This window comes from Symphalangus syndactylus, chromosome 8 (genome assembly GCF_028878055.3).
Source record: "Symphalangus syndactylus isolate Jambi chromosome 8, NHGRI_mSymSyn1-v2.1_pri, whole genome shotgun sequence".
NCBI classification, from domain to species: domain Eukaryota; kingdom Metazoa; phylum Chordata; class Mammalia; order Primates; family Hylobatidae; genus Symphalangus; species Symphalangus syndactylus.
In genome coordinates this window covers 101,937,686-101,961,879 of record NC_072430.2, presented here as the reverse complement: position 1 = coordinate 101,961,879, position 24,194 = coordinate 101,937,686, and the positions used below count along the sequence as shown (strand labels likewise).

The 24,194-nt window shown below is 36.8% G+C and overlaps 1 protein-coding gene across 5 annotated transcripts in view; it reads left to right on the top strand.

Annotated features, from left to right (window-relative positions):
• Positions 1 to 495: 495 nt before the first annotated feature.
• Positions 496 to 24,194, top strand: part of BOLL (boule homolog, RNA binding protein) — a 78,827-nt gene continuing 55,128 nt past the window's right edge. Inside the window, exons 1-7 of one of the 5 annotated variants that reach the window (XM_055290116.2) lie at positions 496 to 1,314; positions 5,492 to 5,635; positions 8,287 to 8,378; positions 10,219 to 10,273; positions 11,602 to 11,677; positions 15,371 to 15,498; positions 21,079 to 21,150. In XM_055290116.2, the coding sequence (XP_055146091.1) occupies positions 1,294 to 1,314; positions 5,492 to 5,635; positions 8,287 to 8,378; positions 10,219 to 10,273; positions 11,602 to 11,677; positions 15,371 to 15,498; positions 21,079 to 21,150 (588 nt within the window). In that variant the 5' untranslated portion in view covers positions 496 to 1,293. Of the gene's footprint in view, positions 1,315 to 1,975; positions 2,244 to 5,491; positions 5,636 to 8,286; positions 8,379 to 10,218; positions 10,274 to 11,601; positions 11,678 to 15,370; positions 15,499 to 21,078; positions 21,151 to 24,194 lie in introns of those variants that run through there. The other 4 variants (XM_063644871.1, XR_008659626.2, XM_063644873.1 and 1 more) reach the window with 4 other exon arrangements.

The following is a 24,194-nucleotide window of genomic DNA, read 5'->3' as shown; positions in this document are numbered from 1 at the left end:
GCACTCCAGCCTGGGCGACAGAGTGAGCCTTCGTGTCTAAATAATTAGTTAACTGGACGGGCACGGTGGCTCACGCCTGTAATCCCAACAATTTGAGAGGCCAAGACAGGCAGATCACTTGAAGTCAGGAGTTCAAGCCTGGCCAACATGGTGAAACCCCGTCTCTACTAAAAATACAAAAATTAGCCGTGGTAGCGGGCGCCTGTAATCCCAGCTACTCGGGAGGCTGAGACAAGGAGAATCGCTTGAATCCAGGAGGCAGATGTTGCAGTGAGCCGAGATCGCGCCACTGCAGCCCAGCCTCGGCAACAGTGCGAGACTCCGTCTCAAAAATAAAAATAATTAGTTAATTAATTCATTAATTTAAAAAAAAAAAAAAGCGCAATCTTCTTCCAAAGGCGATCCCAAGGCTGTTGGAGGCTGGAGCCGCTAAGTCGCCCCCTACCGCGCGGGTGGCTTCGTCCCGGACCCCTCCAGAGGCTGTGCCACTGCTGGAGGTGCTCAGCGGGGCCGGGACCCGCTTGGGGCGCCCTCCGGGGCGGGCACCGGAGCCTGGGCTGAATGGCAGGTCCTGACCAAGCCACCCGCGCGGCCCCGCCCGCCTGGCGGGATGAGTGACGGCGGCAACAGGTGCAGAGCGGCGTCCGCGGCTTCTCGGGAGCCCCCGAGTTTTGCGCGTCAGGCCCCAAGAGTCAGAGTTTGACTCTAGAACCTTCTTCGCTTTACACCAGTCTTCGGAAGTCACCCGTCAACCGGCTTCTTCCACCTCAGTAAAGCCTTAAGGTCACCTCAACCTTTCGAAACCCACCAGTCCCAGAGGCCGACTCTTCTCAAGTGGAGGAGAGGGGAAGGCGTGCATGGAGCTTTGCCTGACCGCTCGCTCTCTCCTCCCCAGCCGTCTGAGAAGGCGAGAGGGGTCCCAGAACCGAGCCCTCGCTCCGCACGCCCCACGCCCGCCCCGCTGTGCCGTGCGCTCTGCCCCTGAGACGCCCCGGCTCGGAGTCCCAAGGCCACAGCCGAAACTCGCCCGCCTGCGCCCCTCTCCGGCTTGCCGCGCCCGCCCGCACCGCCACCTGCCACCCGAGGCGACGCAGTACGCTTCTCCCCACCCGCCAGGTGGCAGGTTCAGGGCCCGGGTCCGAGCCTGCTCCCCTGCAGCTACCACTGCCGCCCTCGCCGCCAGGGGGCGAGAGTCCCAGGCAGGACAAGCAGCGCAGCTGCCTTGGCGTGAAGGTGGCTTCAAACTGTAGGCTTCTCTTCCCTACCCCGCGTCTCTGAAGAGCGGAGAGGAAGATGGAAACCGAGTCCGGGCCGGTGAGTACGGCGATCAGGGCCCCAGGGCGCGGGGTAGCAGGGAGGAAGAGCAGCGTGGAGCCTGTACCTGAGGGCCTGGAGGGGCGAGGTGAAGGCCCCAAACGCTCGCTATCTGGTTGGGAAGAAACGTGGCCAGGTGCCCCACCGACCGCTGCCAGGAGCCGCCCTCCCGCAGACCTCGTCTGGCTGTCTCATGGGGGGTCAGGAAGGCGCCGCCACGGGGCCTGGACTGGGTGTAGACGGGCCAGGGGACCTCAGGCGTGGATGTTTCGGGAGGCGGCGGGCGGCCAGGCACCCAACGGAGTCCGAGCAGATAAACCGCTTTCCCGCCGAAATTGGGCTAGGCAGCGTCTTTGACGCTCCCTCCTGCCGAACTCGACCCAGCCGCCCAAGGCGAGGAGTTGCCAGGGCGGTCGACGCCTCCACTCCCCGACTGGTCAGCGAGGACCGGAAGGTCTGAGAGTCCTGGCAGGGGCCTGCCTGTGGCCCAGGCGGGACCCGGACACTCTAGCATTGGCTGTGCTCCCGAGCCAGTCAGGGCTGACTTGGGGAAGTGAACGAGGACTTCCCGCACAGGCCCGAGGCGCAGCGGCAACATGCCGTCCCGCCCCGCCCCGTCCCGCCGCCAGCAGCCAATCAGGGAGCGCCGCGAGAGGGTGGGGACCAGCTGCGCACGAGGCCAGCGGCGGGGTCGGTGCCGTTGAGGGTTCCCGCCACTGCTGCTGGCGGATTTGCGGGGCAAAATTTCTCGCTGGCTAGCCTTCTTTTCCCTCCCGCACTTTGGTGGGGAGGGGGTGGATCCTCGTTTCGGTGCCCAAGTTCACGATGACCCGAGAGAACTCGAGGAAGTTGTCGCTGCGGCCATTTCCCCGAGTGCGGCAACTTGCTGGCCTTGGAGGGGGAGGAGCGCCGAGGCAGTGACTGCGACGGTTAGCCTGCCCGTTCCTGCTGTCTTCGTTTGCAAAATAGATGCTAGATCTCGAGGTTGATTCTCAAGGGGAGGAGCCAGTGAGGGCACATTGCTTTGGAGAAGTTTAATAAACTCTCTAGTGCTGGAAGTTTTAGCAAGCGGAGGAGCCTTCAAACCCGGCAACAGTCCCCATCTAGGTGTTTCCGTAACACGTGCAGAATTATTGCTAGTGGAATTTGAGGCCTTCTTTGTTGTTTAACTCAATGCATCGCTAATTGTTTATAATGAACTTAGATGTTGCCTCCACCTGAGCCTTGCTATTGCTAACATTAAAATATTTTGTAGGCCTGGTGCAATGGCTCACGCCTGTAATCCCAGCACTTTGGGAGGCCAAGGCGGGCGGATCACGAGGTCAGGAGATCAAGACCATCCTGGCTAACATGGTGAAAACCCATCTCTACTAATACAAAAAAATTAGCTGGGCGTGGTGGTGCGCCCCTGTAGTCTCAGCTACTCGGGAGGCTGAGGCAGGAGAATCTCTTGAACCGGGGAGGCGGAGGTTGCAGTGAGCCGAAATCATGCCACTGCACTCCAGCCTGGCGACAGAGCAAGACTGTCTCAAATATATATATATGTGTGTGTATATATATATATATGTATGTGTATATATGTATATATAATGTATATATATGTATATATGTGTGTGTATATATATATATATATATATATATATATATATTAGACTGCTGTTATACTGTATTCTTTAGCCTTCAGCCTATTTGGCATATCGTGAGCAGGTCTCTACTGAAGAAATGATTCACTTTTAGTCATTCAACAGATATTTATTGAGCACCTGCTGTGTACTGTCAGTACTTTAGATGCTGCCGTGAAAAAAGCAAAACTCCTGCCCTAATGCATTACATAATAGTGGAGACAGATAATAAACATACTAAGTAAACTAAATCATATGTTAGAAAATGATGAGGGAGAAAACTTAAGCAGAGCGAGCCCACAATAGAGCAGGAGCCTTAGAGAGTGGAGGAGAATGAAGTGAATTGAGTGTGAAAGGTTGTTTTTCTTTTCTCAGGGAGTATCCTTTAGTTTCTCGAGATTGGAAATAAAGCACTGTTTACTTCCGTTCATTTCATCCTTCTCTCAGTGAAATATAATGGGGTTTGTCTTTTACTTAAACTTGCGAACAAATTAGTACATCTAATTTTCAATAAGAGAATTTCATGAAGAATTTTTTTTTAATTTAGCAAATAGGTAATTTTGACACTGTAAACAAATGGGCAGAAAGACAAGATTACATCTACTAGAGCTGTTATATTATCTCTAGCAATACAAAATCCATGGTTGAAAAATACTAAGCATTCCAGAATTACCCATTCTGAGCATTATATCCTACTGAGCAAAGTGACTGAAGTCACAAATAACCTCCAAGTGCCCAGAGAGAAAGCTGTTAAGATTAGATTCCCAGTTTCTTTCATTGGAAACTACAACATAGTAATTATGAAATGTGGTGGCTTTTCTGTGTTTTAAAAGAAGTATTTACATATTCCCTTATTAGGAGTACATACTTCCTTAAGGCTGGATGGGGAAGAGAGCCCATAAGGTCCAGCCTATAGCCCAATTGCCACTCCTGCCCTAGTCATTTCTCTGTACATCTTGCAAAGATTAATATAGGGATTGTGATTGTATTGGCCAGAGAAGAAAGAGCAGAACAAATTTGAAAAAGAACAACTTTATTACCTGAGCTGGAAATTCATTTTCATGAGTTTGTTTCTCAGAGAATTGGAATTATGAACTTCAAGCTTTTGTTATTTTCTTTTTCTTTCTTTTTGAGATGGGGTATTTCTTTGTTGCCCAGGCTGGTCTTGAACTCCTGATCTCAAGCAATCCTCCTGCCTCAGCCTCCCAAGCAGCTGGGATTACAGGCACAAGCCACAACACCCAGTTTACTTCAAGTTTTTTGAGGCACATATTTAGGATATTATGGGGTTTGTCTTTAGGATATTATGGAGTTTGTCTCAGAAGTGTGTTTAGTGTTTTCAGATGGAAAATAATTCAACAGTTCTTGAATTGGTTTCTCTTCAACGCGATTCTCAAGTCTTGGTTTTTTTTTCAGTTATACCTTAAAAGTCTATTATCTTACCATTCTGCAAAGGCTTATACATTTATATATATTTATTAAAATTTAAATTAGGTCCTCTAACTTAGAATTGTGAACATGTGGATATGTACTGAGCTAATTCTTTGGAATAAACATTTACGAGCTACAAGTATATAATTTTTTAACAAAATCAGTCCAATCTTCAAATTGACAAGTGCATTTAAAATTTTGACTTTCAGGCTGAAAATGGTGAATGTGAATGTTAGAGTTTATTAGCTTGTCAATGACCATTAGTTAAAGACCACCAGGAACACATGCGTCATTTAGTAAAGTTGGGTCTGTTAATTGTTCAAACAAGGGAAAACATAAACCATGGGGCCTCTCAATCAGAAGGTGTTAGAACTTACAGGATATAGGCTTGTGTTGAGCAATTTTTAGAGAGGGTTTAAGGAAGTAGGGCTTTACTCTGGAATGTATAGTGTCAGGAAGTTGTAGTAATTCTATGATTGGATGTGTTAACTTTTATCTAAAAGGAAAGAAAAATGGATCGAGGCTAAAAATATAGCTAATAAAGAAGGAGCAGTCACTCATATCAGCCAGAATGGAGGGTTGTTTGGTTATTCTTGTGGTTTGGGCAATGCCTTTGTTTTTGTCAGCATTCAAACATGATTATGGAGTGGTCTTGTTTTTAATCTTGATCCATCAGAGTCATAGGGTGACTTTGTCTGATGTTGGTGTTCTGTTAACAAGAGAACACCACAGCCTAGCTGTGAGTGCCAGGCCAACTCCTAACAACACCAGGGCCTAGTTGATTGTGTCAGGCTGGGACTGTTTTTCTCTTTCTCAAACATCTTCATGAGTTTAATATTCCCCTTAATAATTAAGTAATAGGTTTGATAATAATATAAGCATTTTAAGTAATATATTTAATATTTAAAATCTCTATAGTGGAGTAGATTCTGTGTTTCCTAGATCTGTTGCCTTAAAAAGCTCTTAGCTCTAATTATAATTTTTATAATAATAAAAGTAAAGCCTAGAATACTATATTTTGCCTAAATGACTCTTCTTTTTGAAAGATATATGTTTTTGGTCTGCATCAAAAGCAGACTGCATTATACCCAGTGCAAAAAGTGTAAAAGAATTTTATTTTACAGCAAACATCAAACCAGATGCAAACAGATTCATTATCTCCATCCCCTAGTCCTGTGTCGCCTGTGCCTTTGAATAACCCAACAAGTGCCCCAAGATATGGAACAGTGATCCCTAATCGCATCTTTGTAGGAGGAATTGACTTTAAGGTACCTATTTATGCATGCAGTAAAGTGTATTTTTTCGTTAGAAGTCTTTATTTCTCAGAAATTGTTTCTTTGTGCAACTATAAAACAATAACATATTTGCATAATGATTAACAGATTTCGAATATCTTATTATAAAGAATCTTTTCAACCAGCATGTAGGTTACATAAAGCATTAAAAACTGTTCGTCAAATATAAAGAAATTGATCCTCACTGACTTGCTGTAGGCTCTTAGCCACATAGTGACAGAGTGAGACTAGAAGCCTAGTTTTCTGTCTTATAGCTCCATACTCTTCCATACCAGAACTAATTATACTTTCTTCCCTAATATTCCAGTAGCCAAAATAATCGATGATTATAATTTTCAAAAGAGACTCCATTTTTTAAAAACTTAGTTTTATGAAATACTATTTCTTTACCCCAACTCTTATCTCAGATTCCTGAGCAACCTCCTAGGCATCTATTCTTTGCAAAACACTTTCTATGTTAGAATTTAGGATTTGATCACCAAAAAAGTCCTGTGTCCTTGTCAGAATAAAGCATCTTAAAAGTAATATATTTAAGCAGAAAAAAATAACTATTCGGTACTAGGCTTAGTACCTGGGGTGCCGAAATAATCTATACAACAAACTCCCATGACGAGTTTGTAACAAATCTGCACGTGTACCCCGAACCTAAAATAAAAGTTTTTTAAAAAGCAATATATTTACATCATGTAATCAACTATTCCACTGTTTCAAGGAAGCGTAGTTCATGAGATGACGTGCAGTGCCTCCCAGCCCGCAGAGGGGAGGTAAGAGTAAACGCCTGCAAGAAAGGCATGCATAGATATTTTAAGTGTAATACTCTTACTTTCAAATGGATATATAGAAGGATTTCCGAGCTTCTATTTTACATATTACAAATTATAGGGAGAGTTATCATTTTCAACAAAAAAAAAAACCTTCCTTATGCCATTAGGTGTGATATTTGACATTTATAACTCTCTATTTCCATATAATCAATCTGTTACAATTTGGGTGGAATTTCTTTTTTCCTGCACAAGAGAAATGTTACACGTAGTGTATTTGCCAAAACAATGAGTCCGAAACAAGTATATGATTGTTTCACTAAAAATAAAGTAAGAAAAATTATTTCTTATAAAATATTTATTTTTAAAAAGATTTTCTTTATCTGTGGAAAATACTGATGGCTGGCAGAAATGTTCAATTTGGGAATTCATTTACATTACAATAGCTTAGCATGCTATTAAAAGTAAGTTATCAATAAATATAAACATTCGTATGGCCAAGTTATTTTAGGTTACTGAAGCCCATCAGCTACAGCATGAACTTTGGAGACGGTTGTTATAATGCAGCCATAGTTTTAAGGTAACTGCTAGGGCTTCCTCCTGTATACTTATACCTTTTTCAAAACCACAGATAAAGGCCAGCAAGGAAATCATTTACTTTAATAGCAAGTAGTCACAGACTTTTTAACCTTTCATTTTTATAAGCAAACAGCCTATCCCTCTTAATTCTTACTTTTCTTGACTGTCACTGAAGAAGTGGAGCTACAAAATTGAGCTAGTGATTATTCTACCAGAGAATAGTTGGAATTAATTTGTATTCAAATATCTAGTAACAATTCTTATTCTAGCATTGATTTCATTTTCTATTAACTGAAATAAAAGGCATTCAGTTTTTCTTAGATTGAATCAGTATTTGTCATTATCCAGCTTAGCAGGCTTTATGTTACCAACTAAAAACCAATAGTGTATGTAAGTAGTGAGGTGGCAGTTAAACCCAAAAGGCATAGCTCTGCACTAAAGCATGTCTTTTTGCAGTGTATATAAAGAAATTTTTTTCTAGAGAAAAGTTACTCTTGTAGACAAACAGTTATAGCTAAACCAGAAAATGAAATTGCAATGAATTTAGTGTCAGTATTCTGAGAAAAGGTGATGAGAGTCTATTATCAGACTATTTCAATTAAAAAAAAGACATGCCAAAACCATCTTTGTAGATACCTTGTATGCTTTAAATCTAATTATGATTCCAATTTTTATTTTACTATCAAAACAATGTCTGAATTTAGCTGAAATGTATATTGAGTACAGATAAGGAATCTAATAACTTTAAATCTTATAGTCACACCATTGTTCTCACAGTTGAGTTCAAGCACTTTTGGAAATACATTCCTTTCCTAAAACTGACTTAGGAAAGGAGTTCCTGAGACTACTGATTAAAATAGAATGACTGATGTAGGCCAACACAACCTAGTTCCACTGCCATGACTGTCTCTGAGCCACAAGAGCCAATAGTATTGTACCCTTACTATGGAAATAGCATTCCTAATCCAAATTGGTTTTTTTAAAACTGGCCAGCTAGAGAACAAGAATCATTTAAAGATTTCTTTAAATAGTGAGCTTGGTAGTTTTAAAATAATTCAGCTTACATTTTTATTGGCATATAGTAATTTAACAACATAGCTATCGCATAAAGCAAGGTATTTACCTTGATTTTAATCACCTAGTGGTTTATGCACTGTTTTGATGATGAGAGGCATTTTTCTTGCATCTTATCTATAACTTTTTCTGTCTCCAGAGCAAACATGAGAATTATTCATCTTTTATCAACTAAAAATGTTTTTTAATGTTTTCTTTTTATGCCATTAGACAAATGAAAGTGATTTAAGAAAATTTTTTTCCCAGTATGGGTCTGTGAAAGAAGTGAAGATTGTAAATGACAGAGCTGGAGTATCCAAAGGGTTAGTATCACTACAGATTGTCTATAGAATTAACAACTCTATTTTCATTGGATGACTAGGTTTTGTATGCCAGTTTACTTTCGTTCCATTTTCCAGCAGAGACTATCATGCCCTCTTCTTTCCTCCTACCTTTTGATTTCCGTGTGTGTGTGTGTGTGTGTGTGTATTTTGGAGGGAAGAGACACTGTAATATTTCTTAATTTGTTGAGAAGTTAGTTTTGCATGAGTGGAGGGACCATTCAGTGGTAGGCAGCAAGCACTTAATGTGAGTAGCAGATGTACATTAGCTGAGGAATGAGAAGCAAAAGGAATCAGATTCTTTTGGAATTGTATCCCTGCTTTAGGCCATAGAGAGCTTTATTTGAAAACAGCTGACACCAAGAAATGTCTCTATGTTGTGCCTCAGAGACCTAATTAGGGGACCAGTATGAGAAATATAATTCTAGTAAGAATGATTTTTAATTGACATATCAATGATAGTGAAAATTGAGAAGAAAGCAATAGACTGTGTATTTAAATGTGTATAGAGCTGTTTCGGTGGATTGCTATGTGTACAAAGCCGAATTTCAGAAAGGAAAAAGATAGTTTACATAGTACACTCACTTAAGGAGTTGGACTGCAAAGTTAAAAGAAAATAGATAAGGCAGTAAAGTATTGTATTTATTTTCTTGAAAGAGAGGCAAAACATAAATATTTATAGGCATAAGAAAAGGGACCCATTGAGGTGGCATTAGTGAGAAACAACATTCAACAGATGGATACTCTGGAAGAGATGGGATTCTACAGAAAGGTTATTTTTAAACAGATGAGATACTTCCTCAGAATGCCAAACAATGTTAAGATGAAGTGAGATTTACCTCTTGTGTTTGACTAACAGAATTTGCTGTTTTGGTAATATCCATTTTTTAATCATTGAAAAACATACATGGAAATGTAAACTGTATTTTATGCCTTTTCCACTGGGTGGTGTGTGTGTTCTACCAAAAAAATAGTGTAAAAATAATTCCTTTTTTGGGCAAATAGATAAAGAGAAATTCCTTTGTTTAAAAGAAGAAACTTTGTATATGATCCAGTAATTATGAATTGAAGCAAATAGTGAAGATATTTAGCATTACTCAGAAGAGTTTCTTTAAGTTATCTGAATAGCAATTATGTTTTGACAGATACACTTTTTCTTTCTTTTGTTACTTTTTTCTCTACCTATGTTGGCTTTTTGGACACGGAGCACATCATTTATGTGTATTTGTATCTTGAACATTATATGAATTGTACTTGAAGTTAATTATGTATGAAAAACAGATGTGAAATCTGGGTCGTACATATTTTAATTGATATCGTTTGGGAATATACTAATAATTACATTATCAGTTATATGCGCTAATAATAATAAAATAATACATTTACATTGTCATTCACCAATATAAGAAATTTTATTGTGTTGAAATTTTAAATTTTTTAGTTATTTTTCTACTTTGATTTCTCTTAGCCAAACTTCTATTAGTTTAAAAGGAGATTATTGCTCTGGATTGAAATTTATTGCATCCCAATTTTCAAGCCACAGCATGAATCTCTTGTGCTTTTCTTCCGTGCATACAGCTGAGAGCTGAAGCTATTTCAAGATCTCAGAGGTTCTTTTTTCTTTTAGTTCCCTGACTAAAGGGAGGTGACAGTGTTAAGCTGTGAATGATTCTTCTAAGATTCCCATGCTAGTGCAGCATAGAAAGATGCCTACTCCTACAGTGGCCCATTATTTAAAAACAAAATTTTAAAACATTTTAATATAATTAATATAACATTCTAAGAAAATGATTAATTAGTAATAATTAATGCATTTATTTAGGTATGGTTTCGTCACTTTTGAAACACAAGAAGATGCACAAAAAATTTTACAAGAGGTATGATCTTTTGGTGTATTTAACTTCATTTCTGGAACTTTTGTATTTGAAACTAATCTTTTCAGGGTTCAAATACAATAATCAATTGCTTTTTAAAAAAGATTTGCATCTTAAGATTGGCATTGGTCTCTAGGAAACTTAATCTGCAGAAGAGCAAATTCCAAAATCATTACGAGTATGGTTGTGAAACTGTAATATAATGTTTCGCTTTCTTTACTGAAACTAAGAACTTGGGGATATATCTTTTGCAAAGTGTTAATAGCATTTTGAATGTTTAAAAAACACTACAAATGTGGATTCCAACAGTGAGGTTATCTGAGATGATTTCCCTCCTGTGAAAAACATTATATAAACTAAGAATATTCACAGAAAAAGCCTATAGCCAGCAATTCAGTGTAATAACTTTAAGGCAAATATAACATTTAACTTTTTTAGAAAAAAAGTAGAATTTGAATTGTATGTTATTAAAATCATATACTTTGTATGTATATTTTGTATGTATAAAATATATACAAAAGTCCGTTCTTATTTGTGGCAGTTATGTTCTCTAACATTGCTAGGAACACTGAATTAGCAAATGCTGAACTCCTCTTTCTAGGGGAAATAGAAGATAATGTTCCCAAGAACCTCTGGTCATAATATTGCCATGAACCCATCAATATATAACCTTGTTTTATGTGTTTTTCCATCTAAAGGCATCATATATAACAGATTACTAGTTCATTAACATTGAAGCCATGGCCAATAGCATTAAGCACATCTAATATATATATATATTCTCCATAAGGCCTACAACAGTCTTCTTGTGCTAGCCAGCACTTCAACAATACACATGGGGGCCATTTTAAATAGCAAAATCACCAACAAAAAGCACGAAAGTGGAGAAAACATGGCACTAAATAGAAAGCTCTCTCTTAGAGTATGAGCACTGGAACAAGAAGAAAGAATAGCGCCTTATTTGACCTCAGCTGGGAGCATGTGCATCAGGCTACTCAAATTTTCTGCCACTCTGCACGTGTCCACTAATAACCTCAAAATTGCCACAAATATTAATTTTAGGATTACAAATAAATTTTAGCAAATAGGCAAATTCACAAATACAGAATCCACGAGTAATGAGGATTGACTGTATTACAAATGGGGAAAATCGGGAATTGCAGTCAGACCCAGATCTATTTCAGTCTGAAGACTGCTCTTTCCCACTATTCCTTGCTACTTTCAAAGAATATCATAGTCTGAATTTTTGAAATTCTTTCTAACTAGTTTTTTCTTATTGATTTTATAAATAATAGTGCTAAAATAATAAAATAATTTCTTTTTTATTTTAGGCTGAAAAACTTAATTATAAGGATAAGAAGCTGAACATTGGTCCAGCAATAAGAAAACAACAAGTAGGGATCCCTCGTATGTATTGAGAACTAATGTATTTTTAAATGTTTTTGCATGGTTCTTTTTTGAAATATAAGACTTTTTATAGAACTTTATTAAAAGATCATGTTTCTTTCATCTAATAAAGTTATTTTAGCAAAGTTGGTGGAAAAACTGAATATTTTTGCCACAAAATAATATATCTCAATTTTTTTTTTGGCTGGGAAAAAATTTATATACATAAAGATGCTTAAGTATCTTCCATGTAGTTACATTATTAAAGGAAAAAATCTTTTGTGATGAAAATATCATTTAAAATAGCAAAATTAATTAGAAGTAATTTAATAATTTAGACTTACTAATGAGAAAAATTTTAATTAGAAAGTAATTTAAAATTAATCAGAGTAAAAATATTGAAAGTGAAAACATAGAACTAATATCAGAAACTCGCTGCATGCTGTGTACTGTAACTCAGCCAGGTATGTCATAATTTTCAGGGGGACAATCCCTAAAGCTTTAGGAATTAGCTAAATTATGTATCTACCTTCCTCAAATTTCTCTAATGCTTTCAATTCTATTATTCTTTCCTCACTCTTTCTATTTATTAAGTTAGGCATCTTTATAGTTAACTTTTTACCTTTAATATTTATTAAAATTCCGAATAGTCTGGCTAGAAGGAGAAATGTGGTGTAAAATTTATAACTAACTTATTTTCCCTTTGCCACATCCTAGTGTCTACGGGAATGTTTAAAACATTAGGTTATTATATATAATCTGTTAACAAATTAATAGATTGTATTCATTTGGACTGTTATGCTTTTGACTTAGAAATAATAGATATTCGGCTAGTACAGTTGTCACAACTACAACAAAAAAGAGATTGACGTATATTAAGTTTAATTTTGACTTAGTATTTGTTAATTTAGGAGACAATCAAAGTATCCTCAGTAGATTAATACAAAATGGAATGCACTAAATATGGCAGAATGCTGAATATTTTCAGACTACTGTTGTTAAGCTAGGACATATAGTAACGGTCCTTTAGCCCATTATCACCAGCAATATGTACTAAATAGTAATGTTCATAGTATCATCTACCACTTGCTGAAATAGAAAATAAATCAGCACTATGCTGAATGCTTTCAAATATACAAATAGATTTTTCAAAACTACTTAGTGCAAGCGTCAATGTTATGGGTTTTCATTTAATCTTCATAGAATCCCATGACGTATTGTTATCTCTATTTTTGTAAATAGAAAATTCATTCCCAAAAAGGAAAGTCATTGTTTTAAAAATGTTTCTGCTGAAATACTCCTAAAGCTAGAGGAGAGTTAATCTTGGCATGTTGTGGTTCCTAACCCACTGCAGCATACTGGAATTGCAAATTTTCTTTAAAGTCTCACGATTTATGTAAAAATATCATGTATAATTTGCATTCTGTTCCATAATATCATATTGTTTATTTGAATTTAAAAATGTTTCCCAAAAATAATTGAATAAAACTGATTCTGTAGGAAGATTACTATGTTCAGCCTCTGCTTTTTCATATCTCCTGCTATACCATCCATCCCTTATCCAACTTTAAGAAGTATGGGGTTAAATAGCCTAATGGTGAGTGGTAGCACTAGCCTTCAAATGAAGGACTGTTTGACTCCAAAGTTCTTTTGACTTTTCTGCGAAGAAAAATAGGTATTAAAAGTACGTTTACAAATAAGGGATTCTTATCTTAGTTTTTTCTTAGATCTGTCATTTCTTTCCATCTCCATTACCAACACCGTGTCCCAACTAACCACTTTGCTTACCTTAATTCCTGGAAAAACATCCTAAGTGGTCTCTCTGAATCCAATCTTTCTACCTTCCAATCCATCATTCACAAGGCAGCCAGAGTGATCTTTCAAAAGTGCACCTCTTATTGTCTTATGTTCAGCTTATTTTGAAGTATTCTTCCCTTTTCTTTCCATGCTTTAGCCATCTAGCCTTCTTTCAGTTCCAGAACATACTATACTCCTGTTCTCAGAATCTAATATACTATTTTCTTTACCTAGAATGTTCTTTGCCATCCAATTCATTCTTTAGAGCTTAGCTGAAACATCATTTCATCACAAATGTTCCATATATATTATATATAGAGAGAGAGATTTTATATATTTTTGTATATATAATAATTGAAATGTTCAGTATCGTACCCTATACTGCCTCATGTATTTATCAAAATTGTATTTAATTAATTAATTGTGTAATCAACTAATGACTATCTTCTCTACCAGACCTAACTTCTTTGAGGATACAGACCATCTCACGTCTAATTTTTGTATTTTTTGCTGTATCGCTAGGGCCCTGTTCAATGCCTTGAAATAGTATGCACTGAAAATTTATTTATTTAGCAGGTAAAGCATGGTTCATTTTCTTTGAATAATGAACCATTATTGAATAATGAACCATTATCATTATCCTTGAATAATAGTTGAATATCTTTTGGGGGGAATCCATGGACCTCCAAAATTGTGTGTAAAATTGTGTTGGACTGTATATATATCTGAGGAAAGCGTCCCTGGTTTTCATCAAATTCTCAAAAGGATCTAATTAAGAACCATTAAAATAAATAATAACAATACTAGATCAAATGCAGTGAAAATATAAAAGCTGAGGAGCAATAGTATTACTTAAAGTGGTAGGCCCATGCTATTTGAAGTGTGGTTTGCAGACAATGTCAGTTCACTGGAAGCTGTCAAAATGCAAATTCTTAGGCCCTGTCCCAGATTTACTGACTCAAAATCTCTGAAGATAAATCCCTGGAATTTGCATTTTAAAAAACAATTTAGGTGATTCTAATTTATGTGAAATTTTGAGAAGCACTGGTATAGGTGGAAGAAGGATTGTCAGTTTCACTAATTTATATAACCTTGCTGGTTAAGACCCTAATCTAATTTGGCTAATTTAACTTTTAAAGTCTCTTCAATGACTATATATATATATATATACTCTCTCTCTCTATATATATATATATATATATATATATAAAATTTATTTTTTTTGGTTTGTGGTGGGGGTTTATATAACTTGGCCCGGGAAAAGAGATGGGGACCCCAGGCTAGCCACATGAAGACTTGCGGTCATGTTTGCAACAGCAGCAGTTGTAGCAAAGGGAGACCAGATAGAGAATAGATCATAGAAAAGAGAGATAAAAGACAGCCATAGCATGAATGAATGTTTGCTGGTAGGATATCCAAAGAATCAGTAGGGTGGAACCAAAATGTCTTTAGGAAAGTAGAATCTTCTCCAACTTTACTGCCTCCATCATCTTTGGACTTTCAGAAATAAAAGTTCTAGCCAAGACTTTAGGAACTTTAGTCTTGAAGTAACTTTAAATTACACGTAATTTATATTTGTACAAATAATTACTTTGCTGATGATAATCTAAATTGTTAAGCTCTGTGTAGCATACTGGTGTTGGAATCTGAATTGATACATTTTTAGTATTTCTTATTAGCATTGTTTATCTTTTCCTTTAATCATCTTAAACTAAAAGCTTTAAGGTATTGAGTTTAAAAATACAGGCTTCAAAGATACTTTGACATAAGGAATTGTTTTTAAATACCTGTGACATTCAATTTTTACCATAGCTACATAGGTATATTAAGATAAATATTTTTCTGAAGTGTTTAGAAACTACATTTTTAACAGTTAAATTGAACATTTCAATTATTATTATTTAATCTTTGCTTTAGGTTCTAGTATAATGCCAGCAGCTGGAACAATGTATCTAACAACTTCAACTGGATATCCTTATACTTACCATAATGGTGTTGCTTATTTTCATACTCCAGAGGTAACTTCTGTCCCACCACCTTGGCCTGTAAGTAATTTCATTTAAAAAGGATTTCCATCTATTACTATCAATTTTTTAATGTTTGTTATATTTCTGAAATATCTCAACCACAGATAATTACAAATAATAACACACATCAATCAAATTTAATAGACATCAACATTTTGCCACATTTACTTAAGTTCTTAAAATGGGGAGTAAAGCAAGATAGCTTCAGATCAATTCTCGTTACCCCCACTTCCTTACCCTCTTTCCTGTTCAGAAGTAAGCAGAATATCTTTCCTATCCATTTTATATATTTTTACTACAAATATATGTATTCATAAATGACATATAATACTGCTTTAGTGGTTTTTATTTTTTATTTTTTGCATTTCTTTTTTTTATATACTTTAAGTTCTAGGGTACATGTGTACAACGTGCAGGTTTGTAACATATGTATACATGTACCAGGTTGGTGTGCTGCACCTGTTAACTCATCATTTACATTAGGTATATCTCCTAATGCTATCCCTCCCCCTCCCCCCACCCCACAACAAGCCCCAGTGTGTGATGTTCCCCATCCTGTGTCCAAGTGTTCTCATTGTTCAATTCCCACCTATGAGTGAGACCATGTGGTGTTTGGTTTTCTGTCCTTGCAATAGTTTGCTCAGAATGATGGTTTCCAGCTTCATTCATATCCCTGCCAAGCACATAAACTCATCCTTTTTTATGGCTGCATAGTATTCCATGGTGTATATGTGCCACATTTTCTTAATCCAGTCTATCATTGATGGGCATTTGGGTTGGTTCCAGTCTTTGCTATTGTGAATAGTGCTGCAATAAACATACATGTGCATGTTTCTTTATAGCAGCAAGATTTATAATCCTTTGGGTATATATCCAGTAATGGGATGGCTGGGTCAAATGGTATTTCTAGTTCTAGATCCTTGAGGAATTGCCACACTGTCTTCCACAATAGTTGAACTAGTTTACACTCCCACCAATAGCGTAAAAGTGCTCCTATTTCACCATATCCTCTCCAGAACCTGTTGTTTCCTGACTTTTTAATGATCGCCGTTCTAACTGGTGTGAGATGGTGTCTCACTGTGGTTTTGATTTGCATTTCTCTGATGGCCAGGGATGATGAGCATTTTTTCTTGTGTCTTTTGGCTGCATAAATATCTTCTTTTGAGAAGTGTCTGTTCATATCCTTTGCCCATTTTTTGGTGGGGTTGTTTGATTTTTTTCTTCTAAGTTTGTTTAAGTTCTTAGTAGATTGTGGATATTAGCCCTTTGTCAGATGGGTAGATTGCAAAAATTTTCTCCCATTCTGTAGGTTGCCTTTTCACTCTGATGGCAGTTTCTTTTGCTGTGCAGAAGCTCTTTAGTTTAATTAGATCCCATTTGTCTATTTTGGCTTTTGTTGCCATTGCTTTTGGTGTTTTAGACATGAAGTCCTTGCCCATGCCTGTATCCTGAATGGTATTGCTTAGGTTTTCTTCTAGAGTTTTTATAGTTTTGGGTCTAACATTTTAAGTCTTTAATCCATCTTGAATTAACTTTTGTATAAGGTGTAAGGAAGGGATCCAGTTTCAGCTTTCTACACATGGCTAAACAATTTTCCCAGCACCATTTATTAAATAGGGAATCCTTTCCCCATTTCTTGTTTTTGTCAGGTTTGTCAAATATCAGATGGTTGCAGATGTGTGGTGTTATTTCTGAGGCCTGAGTCCTGTTCCACTGGTCTATATCTCTGTTTTGGTATCATTACTATGCTGTTTTGGTTACTGTAGCCTTGTAGTATAGTTTGAAGTCAGGTAGCATGATGCCTCCAGCTTTGTTCTTTTTGCTTAGGATTGTCTTGGCAATGCAGGCTCTTTTTTGGTTCCATATGAACTTTAAAGTAGTTTTTTCCAGTTCTGTGAAGAAAGTCATTGGTAGCTTGATGGGATGGCATTGAATCTATAAATTACGTTGGGCAGTATGGCCATTTTCACAATATTGATTCTTCCTATCCATGAGCATGGAATGCTCTTCCATTTGTTTGTGTCCTCTTTTATTTCGTTGAGCAATAGTTTGTAGTTCTCCTTGAAGAGGTCCTTCACATCCCTTGTAAGTTGGATTCCTAGGTATTTTATTCCTTTGTAGCAATTGTGAATGGGAGTTCACTCATGATTTGGCTGTCTGTCTGTTATTGTGTATAGGAATGCTTGTGATTTTTGCACATTGATTTTGTATCCTGAGACTTTGCTGAAGTTTCTTATCAGCTTAAGGAGATTTTGGGCTGAGATTATGGGGTTTTCTAAATATACAATCATGTCATCTGCAAACAGGGACAATTTGACTTCCTCTTTTCCTAATTGAATACCCTTTATTTCTTTCTCCTACCTGATTGCCCTGGCCAGAACTTCCAATATTATGTTGAATAGGAGTGACAAGAGAGGGCTCTACACAAATAAAGTAGAAAATCTAGAAGAAATGGATAAATTCCTGAACACATACACCCTCCCAAGACTAAACCAGGAAGAAGTTGAATCTCTGAATAGGCCAATAACAGCCTCTGAAGTTGAAGCAATAATTAATAGCCTACCAAGCAAAAAAAGTCCAGGACCAGATGGATTCACAGCCGAATTTTACCAGAGGTACAAAGAGGAGCTGGTACCATTCCTTCTGAAGCTATTTCAATCAATAGACAAAGAGAGAATCCTCCCTAACTCATTTTATGAGGCCAGCATCATCCTGATACCAAAGCCTGGCAGAGACATAACAAAAAAAGAGAATTTTAGACCAATATCCCTAATGAACATCAATGTAAAAATCCTCAATAAAATATGGCAAACCAAATCCAGCAGCACATCAAAAAGCTTATCCACCATGATCAAGTTGGCTTCATCCCTGGGATGCAAGGCTGGTTCAACATCACAAATCAGTAAACATAATCTATCACATAAACAGACCCAACAACAAAAACCACATAATTAATCTCAACAGATGCAGAAAAGGCCTTTGACAAAATTCAACAGCCTTTCATGCTAAAAACTCTCAATAAACTAGGTATTGATGGAATGTATTTCAAAATAATAAGAGCTATTTATGACAAACCCACAGTCAATATCATACTGGATGGGCAAAACTGGAAGTATTCCCTTTGAAAACTGGCACAAGACTTTTTCTTCTTTTTTAGTTTTTTTTTTTTTTACTACAAGAATATATTCTATTTTTTATTTTTAATGCTATAGTATTGCCACTTTTCACTTCTAGATATTAAATCTTGAATTTATGTATTGACTAATCCACCTATTTCCTACTATTTTGAAATTAATCCTCTGCCAAATACTAAGTTTCCATGTGTGTGGGCCTTTTTTCTGCTATTTTGTTCCATTGGTGTATTTGTTCACCTTGCCCAGTTCTAATTATTTTGACTTTATAATGAGTCTTGAAATCTTAAAGTACATTGTTCTTCTTCAAGAGTCTCTCATCTATCCTTACGTCTTTGCTTTTATATGTATAAATTTTTTAATTCAGTTTGTTTATTTCAGTGAAAAGCCCTTGTTTTTTTATTAGAATTGCATTAAATAGTGTGAATAACTTGGGACATTTCAGTATTTTAAAATATCGAATCTTCCTATCCATGAACATGATACATCTCACCATTTATTTGTCTTATTTTACTTCTATCCATAAAAAAGTTTTCTTTCTCCGTAAAAAAGCTTGACACATTTTGTTGAATTTATTCTTAGTAGACTACAGTTTTGTTGCTTTCATGAATGCTGTTTTTTAAATAACATTTCCTAATAGATTGTACTATACACCTAATAGGTGTATAGTAATCCTCTTGATTTTTCAGTATTGATATTCTATCAGTAACCCTGCCAAGCTCTCATTTACAAATTATTTATGATTCAGTGTACTTCTATTTCTTTCACTTCTTTTTTTCCTGGAGTTTTTGCACTGATGGTGTCTCTGCTACAGTATTGATGTAGTGAAAACATCATGACCTTGTTCTTGAAAAAGGGAGCAATTTCAGTGATTCACCGTTAAGCTTTACATGTATGCACGTATATACATACATATGTATATATGCATGTGTATACATACATATGTAGACACACACACACACATGCATACTTTGTAACCAGACTTTCTCAATCTTAGCACTGTTGACATTTTGAGCCAGATAATTTCTTTTTTTTTTTTTTTTTTTGAGACGGAGTCTTGCTCTGTCGCCCAGGCTGGAGTGCAGTGGCGCAATCTCGGCTCACTGCAAGCTCCACCTCCCGGGTTCACGCCATTCTCCTGCCTCAGCCTCTCCGAGTAGCTGGGACTACAGGCGCCCGCCACCACGCCCGGCTAATTTTTTGTATTTTTAGTAGAAACGGGGTTTCACCGTGGTCTCGATCTCCTGACCTCGTGATCCGCCCACCTCGGCCTCCCAAAGTGCTGGGATTACAAGCGTGAGCCACCGTGCCCGGCCTCAGATAATTTCTTTGTTGTGAAAGGCTGTCCTGTGCACTGTAGGATGTTTAGAAGTATCCCTAGGCTCCCCATAGTTATGACAATCAAAAATGTCTCCCAACATTGCCAGATGTTCCCTAGAGGACAAAATCACTCATGGTTGAGAGTTACTGCCCTAAATTAATTAAGGAAGCCATTTTCTACTATATTTGTTAAGAGTTTTTAATCATAAAAAGGTATGGAATTTTAACAGATGTATTTTCTGTCTCTGTCGAAATTACCATTTTTTCTCCTTTAATCTATTAATATAGGAAATTACATTATTATTTTCTAATGTTAATTTGTGATACAGTTTTATTAGCATACCATAGTCTGTGAATTGTACAAAACTATGATACTTTTCCTCGGTTTTGGGGGTGCAAACATTAAACGAAACAATGTAAGTTAGATCCCACATTAGACATTGAATTTTAATTGCTATATTAGAGCCAGTTTTACTATCTTGCAATACAACTTGCCTGTTTTATTAAAGATCTGGTTTTAAGTAATCTGTTTTGGGGCTTACTCTTTCACTTTGAATAATCAAGTGTTACCTGTACTTTTTTCAGACACAGATTTTTCACTTATAAGTTTATCAAACTATTAACTCATTTAAATGTCAAATTACTAAAATAAAAATAAAGTATCTTCGCTTTAATTATAGGTATAACAAAGGAATAGAACATTGATTATTTGTAACTAGTGGGAAAATTAGATACGACTATTCATTCAGTTCTAAATACTATTATAAACATTAACTGTTTCCTGCTGGTCCCCACAATGGAAACAGGCAGCGTCACCCTAAGTCTTGCTGTCATTTTCCTCTAAGTATTCTCTTAGAACTATATTTTCATAATCTTTGGAGGTGGTACATTTCAGACTAAAAACAACTTTTCTGGTGGTTGTTTTAGCATTACGATGGAAATGAAACCATGTGGAAGTAGAAATATTGTAATGATTTTAATAAATAGACTTAGCAGAGTTGGTAATCATATCAATAAGAGGTAGAAAAATAACATTTCTAATCATAAACCAGAAGTTGACTGGGTTTAAGTAATAATTTGAGATAAATTTTATTGTGAGCTATTTTAAAGGCTTATGCCTAATTTTTCTTTTTCCATCCTCTTATAGTCACGTTCTGTATGTAGCTCCCCTGTGATGGTAGCTCAGCCCATTTATCAGCAACCTGCATATCACTACCAGGTAAACATAAATTACAATTAAAATTCTCTCTGAAACTTTCAGTCCTTTCTTAACTAACTTTCATTTATTTCTTTCTCATGCAACTACTTTGCTAATTACAAAGAGATAGTTCATTAGAGAAATGTGAATCAAAACCACAATGATATACTATCTCACACCAGTCAGAATGGCTATTATTAAAAAGTCAAAAATAGCAGATGCTGGCAAGGTTACAGAGAACAGGAACACTTATACACTGTTGGTTGGAGTGTAAATTAGTTCAACCATTGTGGAAAGCAGTATGGAGATTCCTCAAAGAACTAAAAGCAGAACTACCATTAGACCCGTTACTGGGTATATAGCCAGAGGAATATAAATCCTTCTACCATAAAGACACATGCATGCGAATGTTCATTGCAGCACTATTCACAATAGCAAAGACATGGAATGCCTATCAATGACAGATGAATAAAGAAAATGTGGTACATATACACCAAGGAATATTATGCAGTCATAAAAAAAAATGAGATCATATATTTTGCAGGGACATGGATGGAGCTGGAGGCCATTATCCTTAGCAAACTGACACAGGAACAGAAAACCTAATAACACATGTTCCTACTTATAAGTGAGAGCTAAATGATGAGAACTTATGAACACAAAGAAGGGAACAGTAGACACTGGGGTCTACTTGAGGGTGGAGGGTGGGAAGAGGGAGAAGAGCAGAAAAGATAACTATTGGGTACTGGGCTATGAAATAATTTGTGCAACAACCTCCTGTGACACGAGTTTACCCATGTAACAACCTTCACATGTACCCCTGAACCTAAAATAAAAGTTTTAAAAATAAATAAAATAAAATAAATGATTAGTTAGAAAATAAAAAATAAAAAATCGATAGTTAATCCTTGGTAGTGTTTTTTCTTTTTTAAATTTTTTTCATTGACAAATGATAATTATACCTATTCATGGGGTATGTAGTGATGTTTTGATACATATAATATGGTGATCAAATCAGAGTAATTAGCATATCCATCATCTCAAACATTTATCATTTCTTTGTGTTGGGAGCAATTCAATAGCCTCCTTCTAGCTATTTGAAACTAAGTATTATTGTTAATCTAGTCATCCTATAGTGGTATAGAACATTAGAACCTATTCCTCCTATCTAGCTGTAATTTTGGGGGTGTTTTGGATTTTTTGTTTTTTTTTAATTTTTATTTCCATAGGTTTGTGGGGAACAGATGGTATTTGGTTACATGAGTAAGTTCTTTAACGGTGATTTGTGACATTTTGATGCACCCATCACCCAAGCAGTATACACTGAACACAATTTGTAGTCTTTTATCCCTCACCCTCTTCCCACCCCTTCTCCCTAAGTCCCCAAAGTCCATTGTATCATTCTTATGCCTTTGCATACTCATAGCTTAGCTCCCACTTACTAGTGAGAACATAGGATGTTTGGTTTTCCATTCCTGAGGTAGCTGTAATTTTGTATCCTTTCACAAACCTCTCCCTATTCCTCCTTTCCCTCTATCGTTCTCAGCCCCTAGTATTCTTTTTACTTCTATAAGATCAACTTTTTTTTTTTTTTTTTTTTTGTAGCACATGGTACTCTTCATTGTGATGCTCAGTGGCTCAGTGGAAAACATCTGTAAACCAGCTTACTGTAGTGACGACAGTTGCAACTCATGCTAAGGCACTTTTATTATATAAAAAAGGGATTAGGGTAGGAGTTACATTCATTTCTTTGTGACAGCAATGGGACCTGAATTCAGAGCTTTGTAGGCATATGCAACATTTACATCACTTCATGATTTGAGAGTTTGTTTCCTTTAACAACAACAACAAGAAAAATGCCTTCTTGCCATATGTAAGTCTAAATGCAGCATATACAAGAACAGGAATACAAGTAAATTCAGCAACCAGTGTAGACCAGCAGAGGATAAGCTACTCTCTTCTGAACATGGTTCGAAAGGCAGTGAAAAAGACTTGGAATTTTATCATTTATTACAAGAAAGGGGGAAAAAAATAAAACTTGTTTCTTTCAAAAATATCTGTGCAGGTGGCAGATTTTTGAGATCAGTGTGTTTTAGCTTCCACATATGAGTGAGAACATGTGTTGTTTAACTTTCTGTTCCTGGCTTATTTCATTTAACATAATGACCTCCAGTTCCATCCATGTTGCCATGAGTGATAGGATTTTATTCTTTTTTGTAGCCAAATAGTATTCCATCATGTATATATATACCACATTTTCTTTATTCATCTGTTGTTGGACACCTAGGTTGATTTCGTATTTTGGCTATTGTGAATAATGCTGTAATAAACATGGGGGTGCAGATGTCTCTCTGATACAATGATTTCCTTTTCTCCAAATAAATTCCCAGTAGTGGGATTACCAGATCATATGGTAGTTCTATTTGTAGTTTCTTCAGGGATCTCCATACTGTTTTCCATAGTGGTTGTACTAGTTTGCATTCCTACTAACAGTGTATAAGAGTTCCCTTTTCTCTACATCCTCACCAGCATTTGTTATTTTCTCTTTTTGACATAACCATCCTAACCGGGGTAGATAATACCTCATTGTGGTTTTGATTTACAGTTTCCTGATAATTAGTGATGTTGATCATTTTTTCATATATTTGTTAGCCATTTGTCTTCTTTTGAGAAATGTCTATTCAGATCATTTGCCCATTTTTAATCAGTTTATTTTTTGTTTATTTTGCTGTTGAGATGTCTCAGTTCCTTGTATATTTTGGATATTAATTCTGTGTCAGATAAGTAGTTTACAGATGTTTTCTCCCATTCAACAGGTTATTTGTTCACTCTGTTGATTGTTTTCTTCACTGTGCAGGAACTTTTTCGTTTAATATAATCAAACTAATGGGATGAATTAGGGAGAATTCCCTCTGCTTCAATTTTTTGGAATAGTTTGGAAGATCTGGTATTCTTATCTAAAGGTTTGGTAGAATTCAGCCATATAGTTCTGGACTTTTCTTTGTTGGAAGACGTTTTAATTACTGGTTCAATCTTGTTACTTAAATTTGTTTCTTAAGGTTTTC